Source organism: Crocodylus siamensis, chromosome 2, assembly GCF_052110815.1.
Source record: "Crocodylus siamensis isolate JL-2025a chromosome 2, ASM5211081v1, whole genome shotgun sequence".
Lineage (NCBI taxonomy): Eukaryota > Metazoa > Chordata > Crocodylia > Crocodylidae > Crocodylus > Crocodylus siamensis.
The window spans coordinates 236,717,138-236,736,103 of NC_143396.1; the positions used below are offsets into that span (position 1 = coordinate 236,717,138).

General features: G+C 39.7%; 1 protein-coding gene across 4 annotated transcripts in view; it reads left to right on the top strand.

Annotated features, from left to right (window-relative positions):
• The first annotated feature begins 8,211 nt into the window (after window positions 1-8,211).
• Window positions 8,212-18,966, top strand: part of FMN1 (formin 1) — a 251,494-nt gene continuing 240,739 nt past the window's right edge. For 2 of the 4 annotated variants that reach the window (XM_090033495.1, XM_090033496.1), the window contains exons 1-2: window positions 8,212-10,304; window positions 11,690-11,807. In XM_090033495.1, coding sequence (XP_089889621.1) covers window positions 8,925-10,304; window positions 11,690-11,807 — 1,498 coding nt within the window. In that variant the 5' untranslated portion in view covers window positions 8,212-8,924. The remainder of the gene's footprint in view (window positions 10,305-11,689; window positions 11,808-18,966) is intronic. The other 2 variants (XM_090033492.1, XM_090033494.1) reach the window with 2 other exon arrangements.

An 18,966-nucleotide genomic window follows, 5' to 3' on the forward strand; every position in this document is an offset into this window, starting at 1 on the left:
GAGATCACAGAGGTAAGAGGGTCTCGGGAGATGAACTAGGAAATCAGGCATCTTCCAAAGATCTATCCCAAGAAACTTAGTGAAATACGTTTAGATATAGCTGTTGAGAGAAAGTGCTGTTAGTGCAGACATTTCTTTTTCAGTTTTAAAAATAATGTGTCTCATTATTGTATACAGCAATTTTATATGCGTGTCAAATTTTTGTGCATGTGGATAATTATTTCCTCTTCTTGTTAAAAACTGTATAGGTATTCTGCCAAATACTGCTTCAAGGGAAGACTTCACTGATCAACCACCAAACATAGAAGTTGCAAACAGAGCTGAAGATTTCTGGGTCTTGGGTTGCAGGTTGGGACAATCTGAGCCATCTACAGTTTGCAATGAGAGAGAGAGGATCAACCAAAATGTTCTGTACCTGGATCTGGACCTGAATGTGAGTAGAATATTAAAAAACTGTGTGTATATAGAAGATGTGACTTCAGTAGGCCCTTACTGAGTACATTAGATTTTGTACAAATAATATTCCTATTATAAATATGTTTTTGACTATCTAAAATAAACTGCCTATTTTCAACTGGTATGTAGACTTCTAGATTGCAGCTGGACTGCTGGACTGGCAGCTATGTCCTCACTGAGTTTTGATAAAATTCAGATAGTTGCATTCTGTCACATTATGTTTAAAAAGTCAAAGTCCAGCCTGATGACGTTAACCAAATTATAAATTTTTAAGTCATATCTTCTGAGAGAATGCCAGTACAGTATGTGTTAGTACTTGAAATAACACAAATGTAACAGTGACATCTATTGGCAGAGGTACTAAAATTGTTAGAATTGTTTTACAATGAATTAAACTGCTTTAAAATGATACTTCAGCTCACCAGATAAGTTATATTTGAGCGCTTTTAAAATTCTAGTTTCTTTTCCTTGTATTCATTGCCTTATTTTCTAAATTATATATATGAACCATCAACACTGTAATTAATTAAGGTTCATATTTTTTCCCATAAGGTTCATATATTTTTTTTCGTAAGGAAATTTTTTTTTTCATATATATAAATAAAATTTCTGGAACATCTTTTAGACAAATTCTTGTAATAGGATTAAAATAGACTGTTACAGAAAGATGCTGACCATGTAATATAAACTAACTACTGATATAAAGCATTCATATCGACTAGTCAGTGTTCCAAATTAAAACTGGTTAACCGCTTTACTATCAAATAACAAGGAATATCTGAGATTAGTAAAACATCTTGTTTCCATTTCTTTTTTCTTACAAAAAAAGCTGGATTTTTAAAAAATTTTCCCTGAAGTTTTTCCCTATTCATATCTAATTAGCCACTCTATAAATAAAGGACTTCTTTTTTTTACTATGTAAGAAAAAAGGGGTACATAAGTGAAGTTTTCTCAAAGATTCCAAATCCCCTTTAGATATGGTTATGGTCACAATAGTGACCATGTGAAATTAAGACTCTCTAATTCGGCAGACCCAATCCCTAGGTATATTGTAAATCTTTATATATATAAAGATATATGTTTATATTATTGTATAAATGTATTTACTTTTATATGTGGTAGCCCTGAGGAGGCAAACTATTTATAAATCTCAGAAATATATTGTTTTTACTTCAAAGCGTTCCTTTTTTAACCATTACTTGATGTTATAGATGGGGAGCAGTAGTAAGGAAAGGCAATTAAAATGAAAAGGGGATGAAATCCAAATGGTGAGGTGGGAGGTAGCAGCTCAAGGTTATCTGGAAAGACTGAAATATGCATCTGCAGTCACTCCTCATCTTTTAAGTCTTTCTGCATTTTAGCTCTAAGTTTTCAGAGTTGGCACCAAGCACTGGAGCTGTGTGACTTAAATACTTATGGGTTCTACTGATGAAAGTCTCAAAAGCTGATATTAGTCATCTGTTCATTGCCTTTTACTCACTTTTACACTTGTGTGTCTATACACTTTCAATGCATGATTGCCAATAAATCCTTTGTTATAAATCCTGTTCTCTGAACTACTACCAGTTTGTCATGTAATGGGATTCCTGTATGAATTTGTTCGATGAAGTATGTCAGCCCTCAAAATAATAAGTTGTCCGATCTGGATCTCTCAGAAAAGTGATGCATGATTATTAAGATCTTATTTTTTGTCTAATTCGCTAAAACAGCTGATCTTTAACTCACATTTAGAGCATGCTTCAGAATTTTAACGTACGTCTGAAAAGAAATATTGTTCTCCAAATGCTCCCACACATTCTCTTAACTCTATAAAGTACAGGATTTTGAGGGAAGTCAGCACTGAAGCTCTTTGCCTGCTGCAAATTTAACTGTCTCATGTTCTAGAAAGTGGCTGTAACGGTGAACTTCCAATTTCCAGACCTGCAAGAAAGTTTGTTTGTATCTGTTTGCACTAGTGCCTGCGTATCATAGGACTGAAAGCCAAGCTTTAGGTTAAAATTGGCATTGGTGGTACCTCCTTGACTATGATATCAGCCCTTTAGAAGGAAATGACTATGAGCTTCAGACAGAATTTTTACAGTTTGGAGCATAATCCTGAAAATTATGTATCTGTAAATGCACTGTAACCTATCTAGTCTTTATTTTAAAGTTTTGCTTAATTTTAACCATTTAATCTTAGACACTTTTGGAGTGTTTTTTTTTTCATAGAGGTCAAATATTCCCCCATAAGCTTACACACTACAGTACTGGAAGCCATATGGATATTTTTGAGAACTATGCAAGAGGATAGAAATTGAATTTGAATAGTGTGCCCTCTGTCCATAGTGGCCTCAGGTTCTCCTCCTGAGAACCCTTTGCTGCTCTGAAATGCCTCCTTCTGTATTCTTTCTCTCCACTGATGTCTCTTCATCTCTGAGCATCATTGCTTGGTCTCCCTGCATTCATCATACTGTCCATGTTCTATCCTCTCAGCATATTCCTTTGTTTCACAACCCCATCACATGCACACATCTTAACCTTGTTCTTTCCAGTTTCTCTTAATCTGGTCTGTTTACCAAAACTGAAAATCCCAAGTGCCCTTCAGTTTGGCACTGTGACCTAATGCCAGTGTGGCAGAGTCCCTTATCTCTGTTATGGAACACTGTGCATGTTATGAAACAGTGTGGTACATACCTTCAATTTCCTAGCCTGTGTATCTGCTTGCTGCTTGCCTATGTCAGACTGTCACAGTGCACTCAGGTGCCCTGCGCCTGAGAGCAGAAAACAGCTTGGGAGAGACCCTTGGTGGCAAGAAGAGGGAGGCGCAGCTGCCAGTTACCAGAGCAGCCAGAGTAACAGGTGCTGGTTGCCAGGACAACCGCTGGGGAGCCAGATGACAGGAAGAGGCAGGGCCTGGCCCATGTAAGCCCAGGCGGGAGGCCAGGAGGACAGTTCCCCTCTGGCAGCCAAGGGAGGAGGAGCTCGGCCAGTGCAGACAGAGGGGAGAACCATGACTGGCACTGGGGCACATAAAGTGGGCGGCCTCCCGCTAATTACATCAATCAATTAATCAATTAAGATCAAGGCATGGCAGGCGAGTAAGCAGGCGGTTGGCCCATAACCTCCAATAGAAAGGCTTCAGTAGCGATACACCTGTCACACAGACACAGTGGGCTTTGAAGGAAACTTTGTCACATACAGGCTTTATGAAACCAATTAACCCTTGCCATTGTCCTGCATCATTGTTCTAATGCAATATCAACTTTACCTCCAAGCCAATTGCCAAAAGCAAACCTCTAAATACCATTTTCTAGCCATCATACCTTATCATGTTTATATGGTCATAGTATGGTGTTGACACGTCTGGGTCTTTAAAAAAATGATTGTTCCAGGTGGTAGGTAAGTCAAGAAATAAATAGGTCTGTGTATGTAGTTTGGTATAACCATTTGCACACTTGTTGTTTTGACTGTTGGATCAATTAACTCTGTCAGGAATTTGGTGTTCCAATTCATGGTTGTCTTGATATTTAATGCTATAGTCAATTGTCAGTTCCAAAAATCCTTTTTAAATGAGTAAACTGGAATAAAGATTTTCTAGGGTTTTTTTGGTATCTAACCACTGAGACTGTGTAAGCATAAGAGAATGCACTATCAATAAGTTTTACTTTGGTTTTTGATTGCCATGAAACAGATAAGACTTCCAAAGAACTGGTACAGAAATTCTTCCCATTGGATGGTTTTCAAGAAAGAATCACTATGCTCTGACTATATCAAGATATAATTCAAACACTTTTTCATTCTAAAGACCTATGCATCAGCACCACATTAAAAAAGTATTTCATTTCCTACTAGTGGTACCTTCTAGTTGTAGTGTAGCCTCCTATGTCTTCATGTTTTTCTCCATCAGTCTCTGGTTCTCATCATGGAGAGGATCTGGGAATGTCACTTAAACTGAAGGAAAGGTTCCCCTGAGGAAAAGCTTATTTTTTTAATATATATCTTTTTATTGTGAGTTTCCTTCACTCGTTTTAAAACTCATTCCAAAGGAGATATTGGGCATATCTTGAGTTGGTTGTAGGTGTGATTTCTGTCTGTGATTAAATGTAAATCATAAAAGGCATAGACTGTTAAATGTTTTCAATTAAAATAAATCTTTGTTTTGTAGTATTAATATCATTTCCCAGAAGATTGCTATGATTAGTTATAGAATTTTTTGAAGTATCAGAGGGTTGATGGATCATTGGAAAAATGAGGAGAAAACATGCAAATTACCAGGCAGTGTTTTTCTAGATAAAGCAGCATCTATTTCTAGAGGATGCCAAGAAATCTAAATCTATCCAATCCTATATCACTATTAAATTCTATGAAGGAATATTTTCTCAGAGATGAATTTCCTTAATTTTAAAGCTTTTGTATAACAACAAACTGGTCAAGTCCTGTTTATTTACTGATTATATAGCAAACTTTAGTTATGGACTGTCATTCCCCTTCTCTCTCAGCTCCCCAACTCTACCAGCTCATCACTAACTCTTTTTTTGTAACACAAAAGTTTATTTTTATAAAACAAATAATAAATAGCAAGTCAAGAAACCTACATGAACTTCATTACAGATAAGTAAATTTAATTTCCCCCAGTACCTCTGAGTACTGTTTTGGAGTTAACAACATCTTTATCTGTTTCAGGATAAAATAATTTAATTCTCTTCTTCTCAGGCGAGGCCTCAAGTTACAGTTTCCCATCTCCAAGTGTAGCGGGCTTGCTGGCAGTAGCCCAGGGCACCAGCTTTGGAAAAGTTTGAAATGGTTGGTGGGGTATTGCCCTTTCCCCCACCAATCGGGTGAAAGCAGGGAAGAGGCTAGCCCCACTTCTTCTGTGGGGTGAGGCAAAGAGCTGGACTTGAGAGGGAAATAACACCCCCCTCTCTCTGATTGGTCCATTTCCAACCCAGGGACAGAGTCCTCAAAGGGAATAAAAGAATACCACGTCCAGCACACAGGTGGCTGCATTGAGGGATGGAGAAGAGGGCAAAGAAGAGCTGACTAGCAAGGCAAAGCTGTTGCCCCAGAAGAGCCTGAAGACTCCTTATTGGACAGGGAGTGGCAAACGGGTGTGTCCCCCAACCCCGTTGTGAGGGAGTGTGGCGTCAGTGCACAGCCGGTGCACAGAGGGTCTGGAAGTGGACCAAGATCCCAGATATGGCAGGGTGAGCGGTGCACAGCTGGTACATGAAAGGCCCAGGAGTGGACTGAGACCCTGGAGCTACACCAGGTGGCTCAGGTCTCCAACCCCTGGCACAAGGCAAAATCAACAGTGCATGGATGGACCAGCATACAGGACCAGAGTCTGGGAGAGCCCCAAAGCAGTTAAGGCCTCCTGCCAAGGGGAAAGACGCCTCACCAGACCATTGGAGGAGTCATGAGTTGCCTTGGAAGGAGATTCCCACAGGGGAGGAGGGTTTTTCCCCCTGTGTTGAGTAGTTGGGATACTTAAGCTGGTTAAAGGGACAGCTGGGGTATCTGGGGCTCCCCACTCCCCTCTCATCTAGGGAACCTCCTTCTCCTGGGGCATTGCTATTGTTTATTTATTCCCCCCTAGGCCCTGGGCCTCATATTTTGTAGGATCATATTTCATTAGAGTATAAGATTACATGATATTTACTGAGACCTATGCTTCCCAGATTCAAAGTATTTACGTAGAGTTGTGTGTGTGTGTGTGTGTGTGTATTACACATAGTTCCCATGTCTTATATATATGTGTGTGTGTCATGTTTAACTCTTCCTGTATATTAATAAATTTGTACATAGTTAAGTCTTAAGATGTGTTCCAGCTTTATAGGGGAAGGAGGAAACTATGTGCAGTAGACATTTTCACCCCACAGCACACCTGCCCTGCTAACATTCCCTTCAACTGGAGAAGGGAGTACATAATTGGCTACTACCCAGGCTACACAAGGTAATCCATAACCTTGATTATATTAGACCCTAAAGTAGGCCTAAAAAGACCTACTTAGGTTCAGTATCTGAAGTTTTGCTCTGAAAGGCTAGGGACAGACATGACTGAAAGAGACTTGGGGGTCTTGATTGGCCACAAGATGAATATGAGCCACTGATGCAAAGTTGTGGCTGGCAAAGCAAACCAAACACTGGCATGCATTCACTGACGTATCTAAGTAAAATGAGGAATGTCATCCTCCTACTTTACTCGGCCTTGGTGAGACCACAGCTGGAGTACTGCATCCAGTTTTGGGCCCCCACTTCAGGAGGGAAGTGAAAAAGCTTGAGAGTCCAGAGGACAGTCACTCATATGATCCAAGGCCTGGAGGGCAGGCCATACAAGGAGAGGCTGAGGGACTTGGGACTCTTCAGTCTGGAAAAAAGAAGGCTCAAGGGGGACTTGGTAGCAGCTTACAGTTTTATAAGAGAGGTACATCAGGACCTGGGAGAATAGCTGTTCACCAGCGCTCAAGCCTCAAGGGATAATAAGGTCTAATGGATATAAACTCCAGGAAGGCCAATTTAGACTAGACATAAAAAAAAGGTCTTTATGGTGCAAGTGTCCAGGGTCTGGAACAGACTCCCCCCAGAAGTGGTGCAAGCACCTACTCTGGACTCTTTCAAAAACATGTGGATGTTTTTCTTGCTGGGGTCACTTGATCCCAGCTGACTTCCTGCAGATTGGTGGGGCTGGACTCGATGATCTCATGAGGTCGCTTCCAGCCCCTAATGTCTATGAAATCTATGAAATCTATTAAATATAATTTTAAAAAGCATGTGTAAGCCTGAGAATTTCTTAATATTACAATGTAATTTTTATAGAAGTTTTGCCCTTACAATAGATGCCAGAAATGTCACCAAGTTCTGTTCTAAACCGTATGACCTGTATCATCATTCATTTTCCAAATAAACTTTTTGCTATTTTCATACTGTTTAAAATGTGTGAAACTTTTTTAGATAAAGTTATATATAACAAAATATCAGTGCACTTCCTCCGTGCACAGAACACAGATATATGAATAATCTAACTTAATATTCAGGATGGCAGTTAAGAGTTTCCTACAATTTGTTGAGGATTTTTTAGGTGAGCTCAAAAATCCGCAACAAATCCCTCCCAACCCCGCTCAGCATCCGGCTGCTCACCACCCCACCCCCCCAGGGTACACTTACTAAAAACAGGGCTGCCAGGGGTACACTTATTTAAACAGGTTGAAAACCCCTGGGAAAGGGAATAAAAATAAAGATATATTAGGTAGAAACTAACATATTTACATATGACACAAATTGTCGGTGCTTAGAAATATATTGGATTAGCTTTATTTATGTTAAAAAATAAAAACATTCCTTCTGACAATCCTTAGACATGCTGAAGGCACATAGACTTACAGCTTTCATCCCTAAATACTGCTCTCACTGCAGAGGAAATAATTGAATTCTATAACTGTAGAGGGAATTATTGCCTCTGCAGGAAAGGTTCTACTTAAAAACAAGTAAAAGTTTTAAAATGTGTAGACAGTACAAGTGAACATACTGTATTTTCTTTAAACTGTCGATTGCAGATTTCTAGGCTTTGGCTGTTTCCCCTACCAACCCATGCAGTTTCCAGTCTGTGGGTGTGGTAAATATGTTTCATGAGTACCTGTTTCACAGTTCACAGAAATAGCTGCACAGAGTTAAGACAGTAGTAATATGAAACCGGTCGTGTTGGTTTTTATTCACTGGCCCTGGAGATCGAAATCTGCATTCCAGATGAAACCTGCAGCCAGCAGAGCTTGATTTTATTTTTTTTAAGCTTCAAAGATACTCAGTCTAGTTTCCTCTGGCCAGAACACTGCAGGAATTCACTGAAGTCTTATGTTTTCGGGGGCAAGGAGGGTGGCTCTGAAGTTTTGCTGTGTTTGGATTTTTTATTTTACCAGTTGTGGTATTCTGATGGATTTGCTTGAGAAGGTCTTAAAGTAGTAAAGGTTACACAAAGGAATCTTTCAGGAATTTTTTTTTGCTGACAAATGTTCACAACTCTTTTCTTGTATAAGGAAGTAGCAAACTGTAAATGCCAACCGTTCTGTTCCTTGTTTTTACAGTTGCTCTGCACTCTTTAGGGAGTAGGAAGTTGTGTGTAGCCAGTAGGATTGCAGGAACTGAGGCAGTAATCATTGGTTGAGTTTTCAACTGTGATTTGAGTGCTGGCATATTTGTCGTGACAGAAAGCCCTTTCTGTTAAGAAGCAAGTACAGGAGTTTCTGAGAACTTTTGTTTGCTGTGCATCAAGATGCAGAATTGTAAATTATGACAGGCACTTTCAGTTCCTACTACAGCACTGAAAACCGGAAGAAGAGCTAGTGTGACCTGTGGGAGACCAGCTTCCCTCCTGATGCAAAGAGAAGAGCTCCTGTTGCATTTCCTGTCGTAAGTTAATAGACTGAATGAATGTAGTAAATATTTGAGTAAAGTGAGCAAATATCAGTTACAGTTTGTACTGTGCTTTACTGAATATGGAAGAAAATAATACTTTATCTGACTGCAGTGAGCATTTGGAACAAGATAATGAAATAGAGAGCAAATCCAGACAGACTCCCTTCACTACATTTTCTATGAAAGCGCTTTTTGGATTTACTTCTAAATTGGAATCTACAAAAGAAGACACAGTCCTTACTGCATTTCGTCCTTTGGATGCCAACGCAAATGCCCAAGTTGACAACCAAGATATGAAGATTAATGATAACAATGATGCAGAAATTCATCATATATTTCCCAAAATACAGCAGGCTGACCCAGAGGTCACCGGCCAGATGAACCTGGAGCTGGAGCTACCAGAACAGAAAGAACTACCTTTTCCTTTAGAGTCTGCACAGGCTCTTTTGTCTGCATCTGACAAAGACAAGGATTCCATTCTTGTACAAGGTACTTTAGTTCATACAACAAGTGACACCGAATCAGACAATGAGAGCACAGACCTAGACAGTGAGGCAAGAGAAACAAACAAATCTGTGTTCAATAATGTCGCTTTGTCTGCTCAGTTTTTGGAAAATAACAAACAGTGTAAGGAAGAGTCAGAATCAGACAGTCGCAGCGAAAGTGAAGGTGCTGTGGACGGAGATGAAATTGAGTCAGTATCATCGCCTCCTAAGCGGCTTTCAACAGGGTCAGGGGATGCTTCGGGATATGGCTCTGTTCCAGAAGACATCATGTTAGCAGATGAGCTTTCCAGTGGCTCACCTGCCGCGGCGGAGAGCCCTCAAGAACCTGGAGGTGGTGAAGAGCAAGGGTCTTCCATGAGTAATATATCTCCTCAGAAAACAGCAGTGGGAGAAAAGACTTTTCAGCTTCCAGCTTTCTTTAGTGCGTTGCGTGTGCGAAAAAAAGGACAAACTGCTGAAGAGAGAGAAACTGTCACTGAAATAAAACAACGAGACAGCGATTTGGCTTTGCTTAAATTAAGACAGCCTGTTAAGAAAGCCAATATTACATCAGACCTGTTTGCTAAAAAGAGATCAGCTGAACCTAAAACAAATCCTAACATCCTGGAACAGCTCTCACATCTGTTCAAAACTGATGGTACCAAAACTGAAGATACAGCAGAAGATTCTGGTGAGGCAAGTAGTGAGAATGAGGACAGCGAGGGAGGCCCAGACAGCAAATCCTCAAGCAAAGAACCTCAGTCACCTTCTGAAGAAACAAAACTGGGCCCGGCTGAGTCTGCATTGGATGTATTTAAGGCTCTATTTATGCGGCCTCCAAAAAAGGAGACAACTGCAGACACTTCAGAGCTAGAAGCCATAAAACAAAAAATGAGACATGAAAAGGAGTCATTGAAAGCTGTATTTGAACGGTCAAAATCAAAGCCTGGAGATGGAACATCTGAACAAAAATCTGTAGGTTGGATTACCTTTATTCTAATATAGGGTCTAGAGGTAGAAAGATGTGAAATTTGTTCTGATGGTAAACTGATGAACTCATATAATTAAGGCACCAGTAAATAATTATTTCAAAATTGGCCTTCATGTTTTGGGAGCCTCAGATTTTGAGTGCCTAACTCAAAACACTTTGAGACAGAATATTTAGAAGCATTGAGAATGTAAAGTCTTTAGGAGCTGCAGATGATTGTCCCCATGCCCAAGATGAATTCTCTCAATATATTATAACTGTGAAATAAGGCTTAAATTCACTCTCTGTGTGCCTGATGCCACAGACAATGAATTACAGATATTTTTGGTGCTGTACCTAAGATTTTTTTTAAGTTATTGCCTCTGTGTATTGTCTAATGAGAAAGAATATGCTATTGTCTAAGCATTCTGTAAATGCTTACAGATATTTAACTTTACACCAAAGAGTTATTTATTCATTTTCATGGAAAAGTTCAGCTCTGTAAAGTTCAGTTTGTGCCTAAGTATTTTCAGGACTGCATCCCTAGTGCTTTTGATTTGGATACATATACTTCCATAATGGAAAGGAAAATGTAATGAGTCAAAATAAACCAATTCACTCAACTTAAGTTTAAAAAAAATGACATGTTCAATTAAACAAGCAGAACAAAGACACTGTGTATATCAATTGCAGATACAAATAGGAAGGAAAAATTGTATGAATGAATTATATCTGCTCCAGCAGAATGGTTTATATGAGTATGTGTTGCAGGTTTGGACAATAAGCCTGAAATTGGGTAACCAAGAGTTTGTTTGCAGTCAGCTTCAGATTTCCATTCTCAAATGTGAGTTTGAAGAAACAAATAAAATAAAAAACAAATAAAAAATGCTTCTAAAATTATGTCTTTGGTAGACTAAGAACTTGTAGTCACATCAACATAAAGTATGTGAGGAAAATGTAGATGCTGGCTGGCCATTTATTACTTTATGTATAGCTTTTATGTATTATTAAATACCACTAAAATTAATCTGCAAAAAACCCCCCAAACTCTGACTTTGGCTTGGATAGAGAAAAATTTTTCACATTCCTGTCGTAGTAATAGCCTCCTCAGTTCACAAAAGGACAGGCAGCTTCTCACAGCCAATATGCCAAGTTGTTATAAAAACACTGTATAAAACATACTGGTAAAAGTTGTGATATTCCCCTCTGTAGAACAATTGCTCTTAAATACTCTTCCCCCTTGGCCCCTGACTGAATCTCATTAGAATGAGTGGGAACTAAACTTATGATCATGCTGGCCCATACACTAATTTAGTTAAATGTGCCATTTTCTGCTTTTTGGAATGGATTGATATTGCAATATTTTATTTTTTCCTTTCATCTTTTTTAATAGCCTGACCTGAGTCCTTCAGAGCAGGATGATAAGACTCCAGGGAGGCTTCAGACTGTATGGCCACCACCTAAAGTAAACGATCAAGAAGAAAAAGTGGGATTAAAATACACTGAAGCAGGTAAAACAAAAAGGTGAAAGATTTGCAGAAATGAATCATAACATTTCTAACGTTCTGTGATTAAAAAATATACACGCCAATTATTTTCTTCTAGAAAACATCCTATTTCTGGGTATATGGGACTGGTGACCCTCACTTTGATAGGGAGATGCAGTTCCTAGCAGGTAAATGATATATGGGTGCATGTTGAAGTCAGTGTTGCATTCTACTTTCATGAGGAAAAAACAATGGCTTTTGATAGTGTAGGCCAAACAGTTTTCTGGTACAATTCTGTGGAAGGGATGAACATGGTCCAGAAATTAGAAATTATTTTTGTTTTTGTTTGGTTAGATTATGATCATGGGTATTGGTACTGTCAGGTTCTGGTTTAGTTTGCTTATTCTCTTTAGTTAAAATCACACCTGTGGTAAATCCAGAGTAGAAGTAGGAGTGTTAATATATGTAGTTTTGAAACATTATTGAGAACACAGAAATAGCCATATGCAACCACGTCATTATGTAGTCTAGTATTTTGTCCCTAATAGATGCCTATGCCAGATGCTTGAAAAGGTAGTATAACAAATACAATACTGGACTTGTGGAATAACCTGCTCACAAAAGATGCTTTTATAACTTTTCCCAGTCTCTGGTTGGCTTTTATACTTAAACAAGAGCATTTATGTCCCTTATAAAAAGTGCTTATTGTAGCTCATGAAACTCAGGTTGTTCTTCTACTTTGTGTGACTTTTCTAAAAACCCTGAAGAAAAGCAGTGGCTCTTTTGTTCTTATCTAGCAGCTTTTGAAAATATCACTCAGAAATAGTTGAGTAGGATTCAAAAAAGAATAAAACCCTTGCATGCAATGCTGTAAGTTCCAGTAAGTTACTTGTGTGTGTCCCATATTCCTTTTAAAGGTGTTATCTTTCAGTTTCAGTGAATGCCTGCCTGTGCTTACATTACCAGACAGGGTAAATAAGAATAGGATTTACTTCTATATTATGTCCTTTCTTACTTGCTTACTTTTGAAACTGTACAGTCCTAATCTGTTAAATCTCACCTTGTATGAAAGTCTTTCCTTGTCTCTAATAATTTTTTCAACCTCACCAACCTCCCTCCCTGTTTTTGCATGATTAATTACTACAATTTTTACCTGCCACACTAAATGATTATGAACAGTTTCAAAATAGTACTGTTAAAATATAAAGTACATAACTTCACTGTTTTATTTTTACTGTAACAGGGGAGGGAGCATAGACTAGGCAATGGAGACCTAGCACTCCAAGTTTGGCTTCTGACTCCACATTTGATTGACTCATTGTGAATTCAATCAGGCTTTACAACCTTTTTCTACCTGAATCTATGAAATGGACATAACATTAGAAGTGCTGAACCCCCCAAAATGTTCAGAAAGTTAACTAGTTCTTTAATTTTTTCTCAGACACTGACAAAAGTGCATCTTATTTCAGAATACCAGGATGTACTAAATGTACTTGCTTAGATTGCATCTAAGATCCCTGCACAGTCAATACATGTGCCAAATAATGCATTTCCAATTTTAACATGATTTTTCTTCTGTAACTTATTGTGTGTGTGTGTGTGTGTGTGTGGAGTGTTTTATTTTTTTCCTAAAATAACAAGTGAAAAGTGGTCTTTAATACCTTTTTGTTTCCTACTTGTCACTGCATTCTAGTGACTTCTCTTTTATAGCACAAAGGTACATGTGAACAAAGAAAGAAAAGGCAAAACTATGAATAAACAAAAGCTCCATGTTGTACTGAGATGAACTAGGTCATGCTTTATTGGGATGTAAATAGAAAGGAGGGACTGGCTTCAAATCCATGTACATTGCTGTCGTTTGTCACTAAGATATTTTGAGTTGTAGTGTTGTCAACAAGCTGATGGTATTTGAAGTCCAATTTTAATAGAGCACAGATCCTAGTATTCATTGCTCACCCAATGTCTGGCAGAGATAGGAATCCAGATGAAAATAACTTGGTAATGATTCAGCCAAAGTAGGACACAAGTGATGCTTTTAAAAGAGATGGGCAAAGGATGTGGATATAACTAACATATGTTGAGTTCTGTGCCTAAATGACTAGTGATGTAGCTGGCAGGGAGGTTCTTTCTTCATTAGTATGTGCTGACAGCAATGGATCACAGCAGAGGATCACCATCCTCTGTATAATCACCCTTCAAGTACTTGAATACTGTTATCTTCCCTTAGTTTTCTCTTTTTTCCAGACTAAATAACCCCAGATCTTCCAACCTTTCCTCATAAATCATTTTTCCTAGGTCTTGGAACATTTTGTTGCTCTCTGCTTTCCAGTTGTACACTTTCCAATTTTTCCACATCTTTCTTGAACCACAGCATTCAAAACTGGACACTGCTCCAAGGCTAAGTACAAACATTCAAAAAGCTTGAGGCAGAATTGATCTAAATTACAGAGTGTTCTGTAAGCGGTCTAGGTTAGATCAGTAGTGAACTGTATGCACATACCCTTTGGTGGGGAATGGGAACAGATTGCCTGCACTGACTGAGGCCTGCAGGTTGGGCGCACTCCTGCACACCACCCAGTGTGCTTCACAGGCTCCCTGGGCTGCCAGAGACTACTGAGCACAAGTGGGCATCTGGGCCACCCCGATTGGCTGCCAGGGATGGACAAGTATGCCCCCCACATCCACCCCCCTCCCTAATACTCTGGGAGCCTGTAGCTGCAGACCAAAAAAAGCCTTGCAGCACCCCAAGTGCCCATGGCCTGGGTACCTGCTAGAAGTAGCCAAGCTGCAAAACTCACAGGGTTACCTCCATGCAGGCCCAGTCCTCAACCCACCAGACGTGAGCCACCCATACCAGACCCTGCTCAGAGGGGTGTGTGGTCCCATACTGGGGTAGCAGGGTGCCTGGGCATGGAGGTGTGGTGTGCAAGAGCCAGAGTTAGGGTCCATGGGGCTGTGCCCAAGCATGGGGGTTTGGGGGTCCCTGGCTGGGTGTGTGGGAGCCAGGGTCAGGCTCTGTGGGGCTGTGCCAGAGTGCAGGGTTTCTCCTGGGTTCAGTGTCAGGTGTGTGTATGCAAGTACCCAGGTCCTAGGGCTTGTGTAGGGAATACAGGCACCTCCCTTCCCTCCCCCCGACTCCTCTCCCTGCTGCCTGTTTGCAGCTGACAGATGACCAAAGGCAGGAGGTGGGACTGGGGACAGGGTCTGTGTTGTCTTGACTCTAGAAAGAGCTCAGGGGTGGGGCCCACTGGGTGTTTGGCCATTGGGCTCACTGGGCACACAGGCTGAGTGCTATCATGCCTCTCTGTGGCGGGGTGGGGGTGGCAGGAAGCTGCAAAGGAGGCCATAGGATAACGACCTAACTTGAATCAATAGATGAAGCCCCACTAGCGCTAAATGGAGTAAAGGAATTATTTCACTTGACTTGCAAATGATACTCCTGTTAATTCATTTCAGTATGCTGTTGGCCTTTTTTAGAAAAACAGCACATTGTTGGCTCCTGTTCATCTTACTGTAACCTCCATGTCCTTTTCTGCAGCACTTCAATTTAGCCAATCATTCCCTGGTCTGAGCTTGTGCATGTAATGTTTCTGGACAAATCCTATGCACAGGATTTTGCACTTGTCCTTAATGAATTTCAAACAATTTCAGACAATTTTTTAAAGTTTATCAAGGTCTGAATCCTAATTTAATCCTCCCCAGGTGTCTGCAATTGAAACAGTTTGGTGTCATCTACAAATGTGCTAAATGTTCTTTCAATCCCATTCCTCCAAATCATTGATGAGAATGTCATGGGAGACAGTGACAAAAGGCTTGCTAAAGTCAAGGTACATATCTTCTCCTCTCCCACTTCCACATTGCAGAGCCCACCACATTGCAGTAGAGAGAAATTAGTTCAGTCAAGCATGACTTGCACTTCCTGAATCTGTGAGCTGTTCCTGATCACCATTTTTCGTTCTAGGTACTTAGAAATTGATTCCTTGAGGATATGCTCCATCATCTTTCCCAGTACAGAGTTCAGACTGACCAGTTTGCAATTTCCCAGACCTTTCTTCTTTCTTTTATATATTTCGCCTTATCCAGAATGTCATCCAACCTCCACACATTCTCAAAAGAGAATAGCCAATGCTTTGTGTAATTGCCTCAGCTAATTCCTTGAGGGCTCTTAATGCATCTTGTCTGGCCCTGCTGATGTCAAAAACATGTGGATTCTCTAAGTAATAGCTAATGTTTGCTGTTTAGCCAGGTGATCTCTTGCTGAACTTGCTATTTTTCTTCCCATGGAGACAGCCTGCTCTAGCACCCCTAATATAACTGGTTTAAGTTATAATGTTCCCCTGGTTGTCTTTTTAATGGCAGATTTGCCTCCTCTGAGATCCTGCCCACCAGTTTCCTGAATGTGTTAGTCTGCTTTTCTGAAGTCCAGTTCTTTACTCTGCTACTCTCCTTCCTTCTGTGCCTTAGGACCTTGAACTCTATCATTTAATAGCTGGTCTCATCTCAGTTGTCTTCTGCTTTCATGTTCCCAGTCAATGTTTTATCCTATTCATGAGCAACAAATCAAGAAAAGATTCCTTGTTAATTAGCCTCAGCACTCTTGCAACACAGATCAAAAAGTTATGGAACTGCCTACCCCAACAGTTCTAGTTGTGTCATTAAGGACTCCCCAAACCCTAACATTTGCTCAGAAAACTAATTTTTTTAGGGAGGTTATATTTTGCTCTTCTCTTGTCTTATGAGTTTTGAATTTCCTGAGTCCACCGTGTGGATGACAGTTATGACAACTGTTATGAAGAGAATTTTGGCTTCTGCTGCTTCTTGAATAGTTCATATAGTTTATAGTTGGGCTCTTGGGGGCTTCTTGAATAGTTCATAGAGCCCAGCTTCTCTTCAGACTCCAATATTTGAATTAATTACATATCTCCACATCTCACTCCACAGACTAGTAGCTAATTAGGCACCCTGTTGCTCTCACCTAAATCCTATCAATGCCAGCTCTCATATCTGACTGCTCTATCCTCCTGCCTGCTACTCCTAAGGTTTTTACACTTCCTTTTTCTAGACTTTGAGGGAGGGAAGCTGTAGCAGGATCTGCCTCTTTCTTTTGCAAAGCCTAGGAGACAGGCCCAGGAGTTCTCCACTCCCACAATTATGTAGTCCCAGTTATTAAATGGCTAAAGAGAGGAATCGGACAGGAAAACAGTCGGACTCTCCTAATGCAAGAACAGTGGCCTCTTACTCCATTTACCCCTTCCTGTACCCCAAAAGCCACTCTGCTCTGAATGAAGCAATTCCTTCAGCAGCCCTTCTTCCCAAGAAACAAGGGACTGGAGAATGTAACTCAGAGAGTGGCTTCGTATAGGCAGGGCAAAAAATCCTGAAAATGATGATTATTACTTAACCTAGCTATAGTCCTCATGAAAACCCCTCAAATTGTGAAGAACTAAATCACAAGGGCTGCCAGTATCATAGTCAGCATCCCTTTTACTTGCATAGCCCAATAGCTTTTTGTTCTTTTGCTGAAAGAAACCCTTTCTCTGTGGAATTCTTTATTTTTTCCCATTTTGTGTTTGAAAGCCAGTCATCACAGAGGCACTCTAGGAAAAACTGCAGGTCTTATGATCCCTGTTAAAAAATGCTTTTTAGTGAGTATAGGGTCAGTGCAACCATTTGTATAAAGTGAAGCAGTTTGCTCCAATGTTTAAATAAAATTTATAAAAGACTGAAAAGAAAAAGATATTGTTGTTCATACTGAGGAAAACAAAAAAAAAAACAAAATCAGACTGTAATATAAATCCATTCAGCTTTTATGTTTTTAACATGCCTCGTAGATAATTCTAGTGCTTGTCTTTTTAAACAACAGTGCTCCCTTGCAGCCTGTCTTTCCAGGCAACTTGATCATGCAGTGAAGTCATGCTGTCGCCGTGGAACCACCGTTGCCATGGTAACAGGTAGTGATGCTATAAACAATATTTTGACTTCATGTAGGAAAGAAAAAAGATTTCTCATTCATAACCTAACACAAAAATGTCTGCAGAAATAGCTAAAGAAATGTGAAATAATTCTCAGCTTTTTTCAGCTGAGCTGTAGGCTGCTATTAAGAGAATCCTTTGTGAAGATATTTAGAATAAAGCAAATGACTTGTATATTTGAGTAACACATATTACAGTGATCTGAGTGCAGAGGTGACAGCTATTAACTCATACATTTTCATTCTGCTTTATAAAGGCTTTCTCTGACCTTTGGCAAATTATCCAGTCTGCTTCTTTATCTACCTGTAAAATGGAGATAATGCTGTATTATCTTCACGAGGGTGTGAGGATCAGTTAATACCTGCAGAGTATGCTGAAAAGAAATACATGGTTTAAATGCAATGAATACCTGTATTATTTTCTAGATGGTCAAGTAACATTACTTATGTAGTATGGTTTCTAGAAAGTTACATTTGACAGCTAAGCAATAGCAGCTGGATTCTTTAAGGATCTCAGCAGGCAAAAAGAGAGTAATAGTTCATTTGGCCCAGCGCCTTTTTAACAACCAGCTTAGTGCTGGAGTACAAAAGAATCTGTTTCATGTTACATGCTCACATTCCAACATTTGATAGTCTCAGAGGTTTTATGAGATCTACTATCTTCAAGAGGCAAAATTTCACTGTTTTTACTGCCATTATTGTTGGCTGTTGGGAGAATCTGATCCTCTTGGAGAAATGTCACCATGGAAAAAATTTCCATCTTTTATTAATGAGCTTCCTCTCCTGAGCATCCAGAGAAGGAGGAAGAAGTTTCACTGCAAAAATCTGGTTTTCACCTTAGAGGAAATCAGGCAAACTCACAAAAGTATTCTACCTTTTTATAAAACTGAAAACTTGATTTGATTATTAACTGTTTTTATAGATCTGAGCACTTTTCCACACAGCTTTTATTTAGCCTCCAATGCCACAGGGATATAATGAGAAAATGGTTTAGTAACTTAAACAAGTACAAATACTTGAGTGAAATTTTTTCAAACTCCCACTGACTTGCATAGGGAAGCATGGCATTTTGAAACTCCTCAAAACGGTAGAGTTCAGTACCCATGGGGCACATCTACATGAGTCATTTACTGCAGAGTTGACTAATTCACTCCACAGTAAAAGTCTCAGCATCTACACATGCAGGGCAATTAGGGTGGAGTAAACTAATCA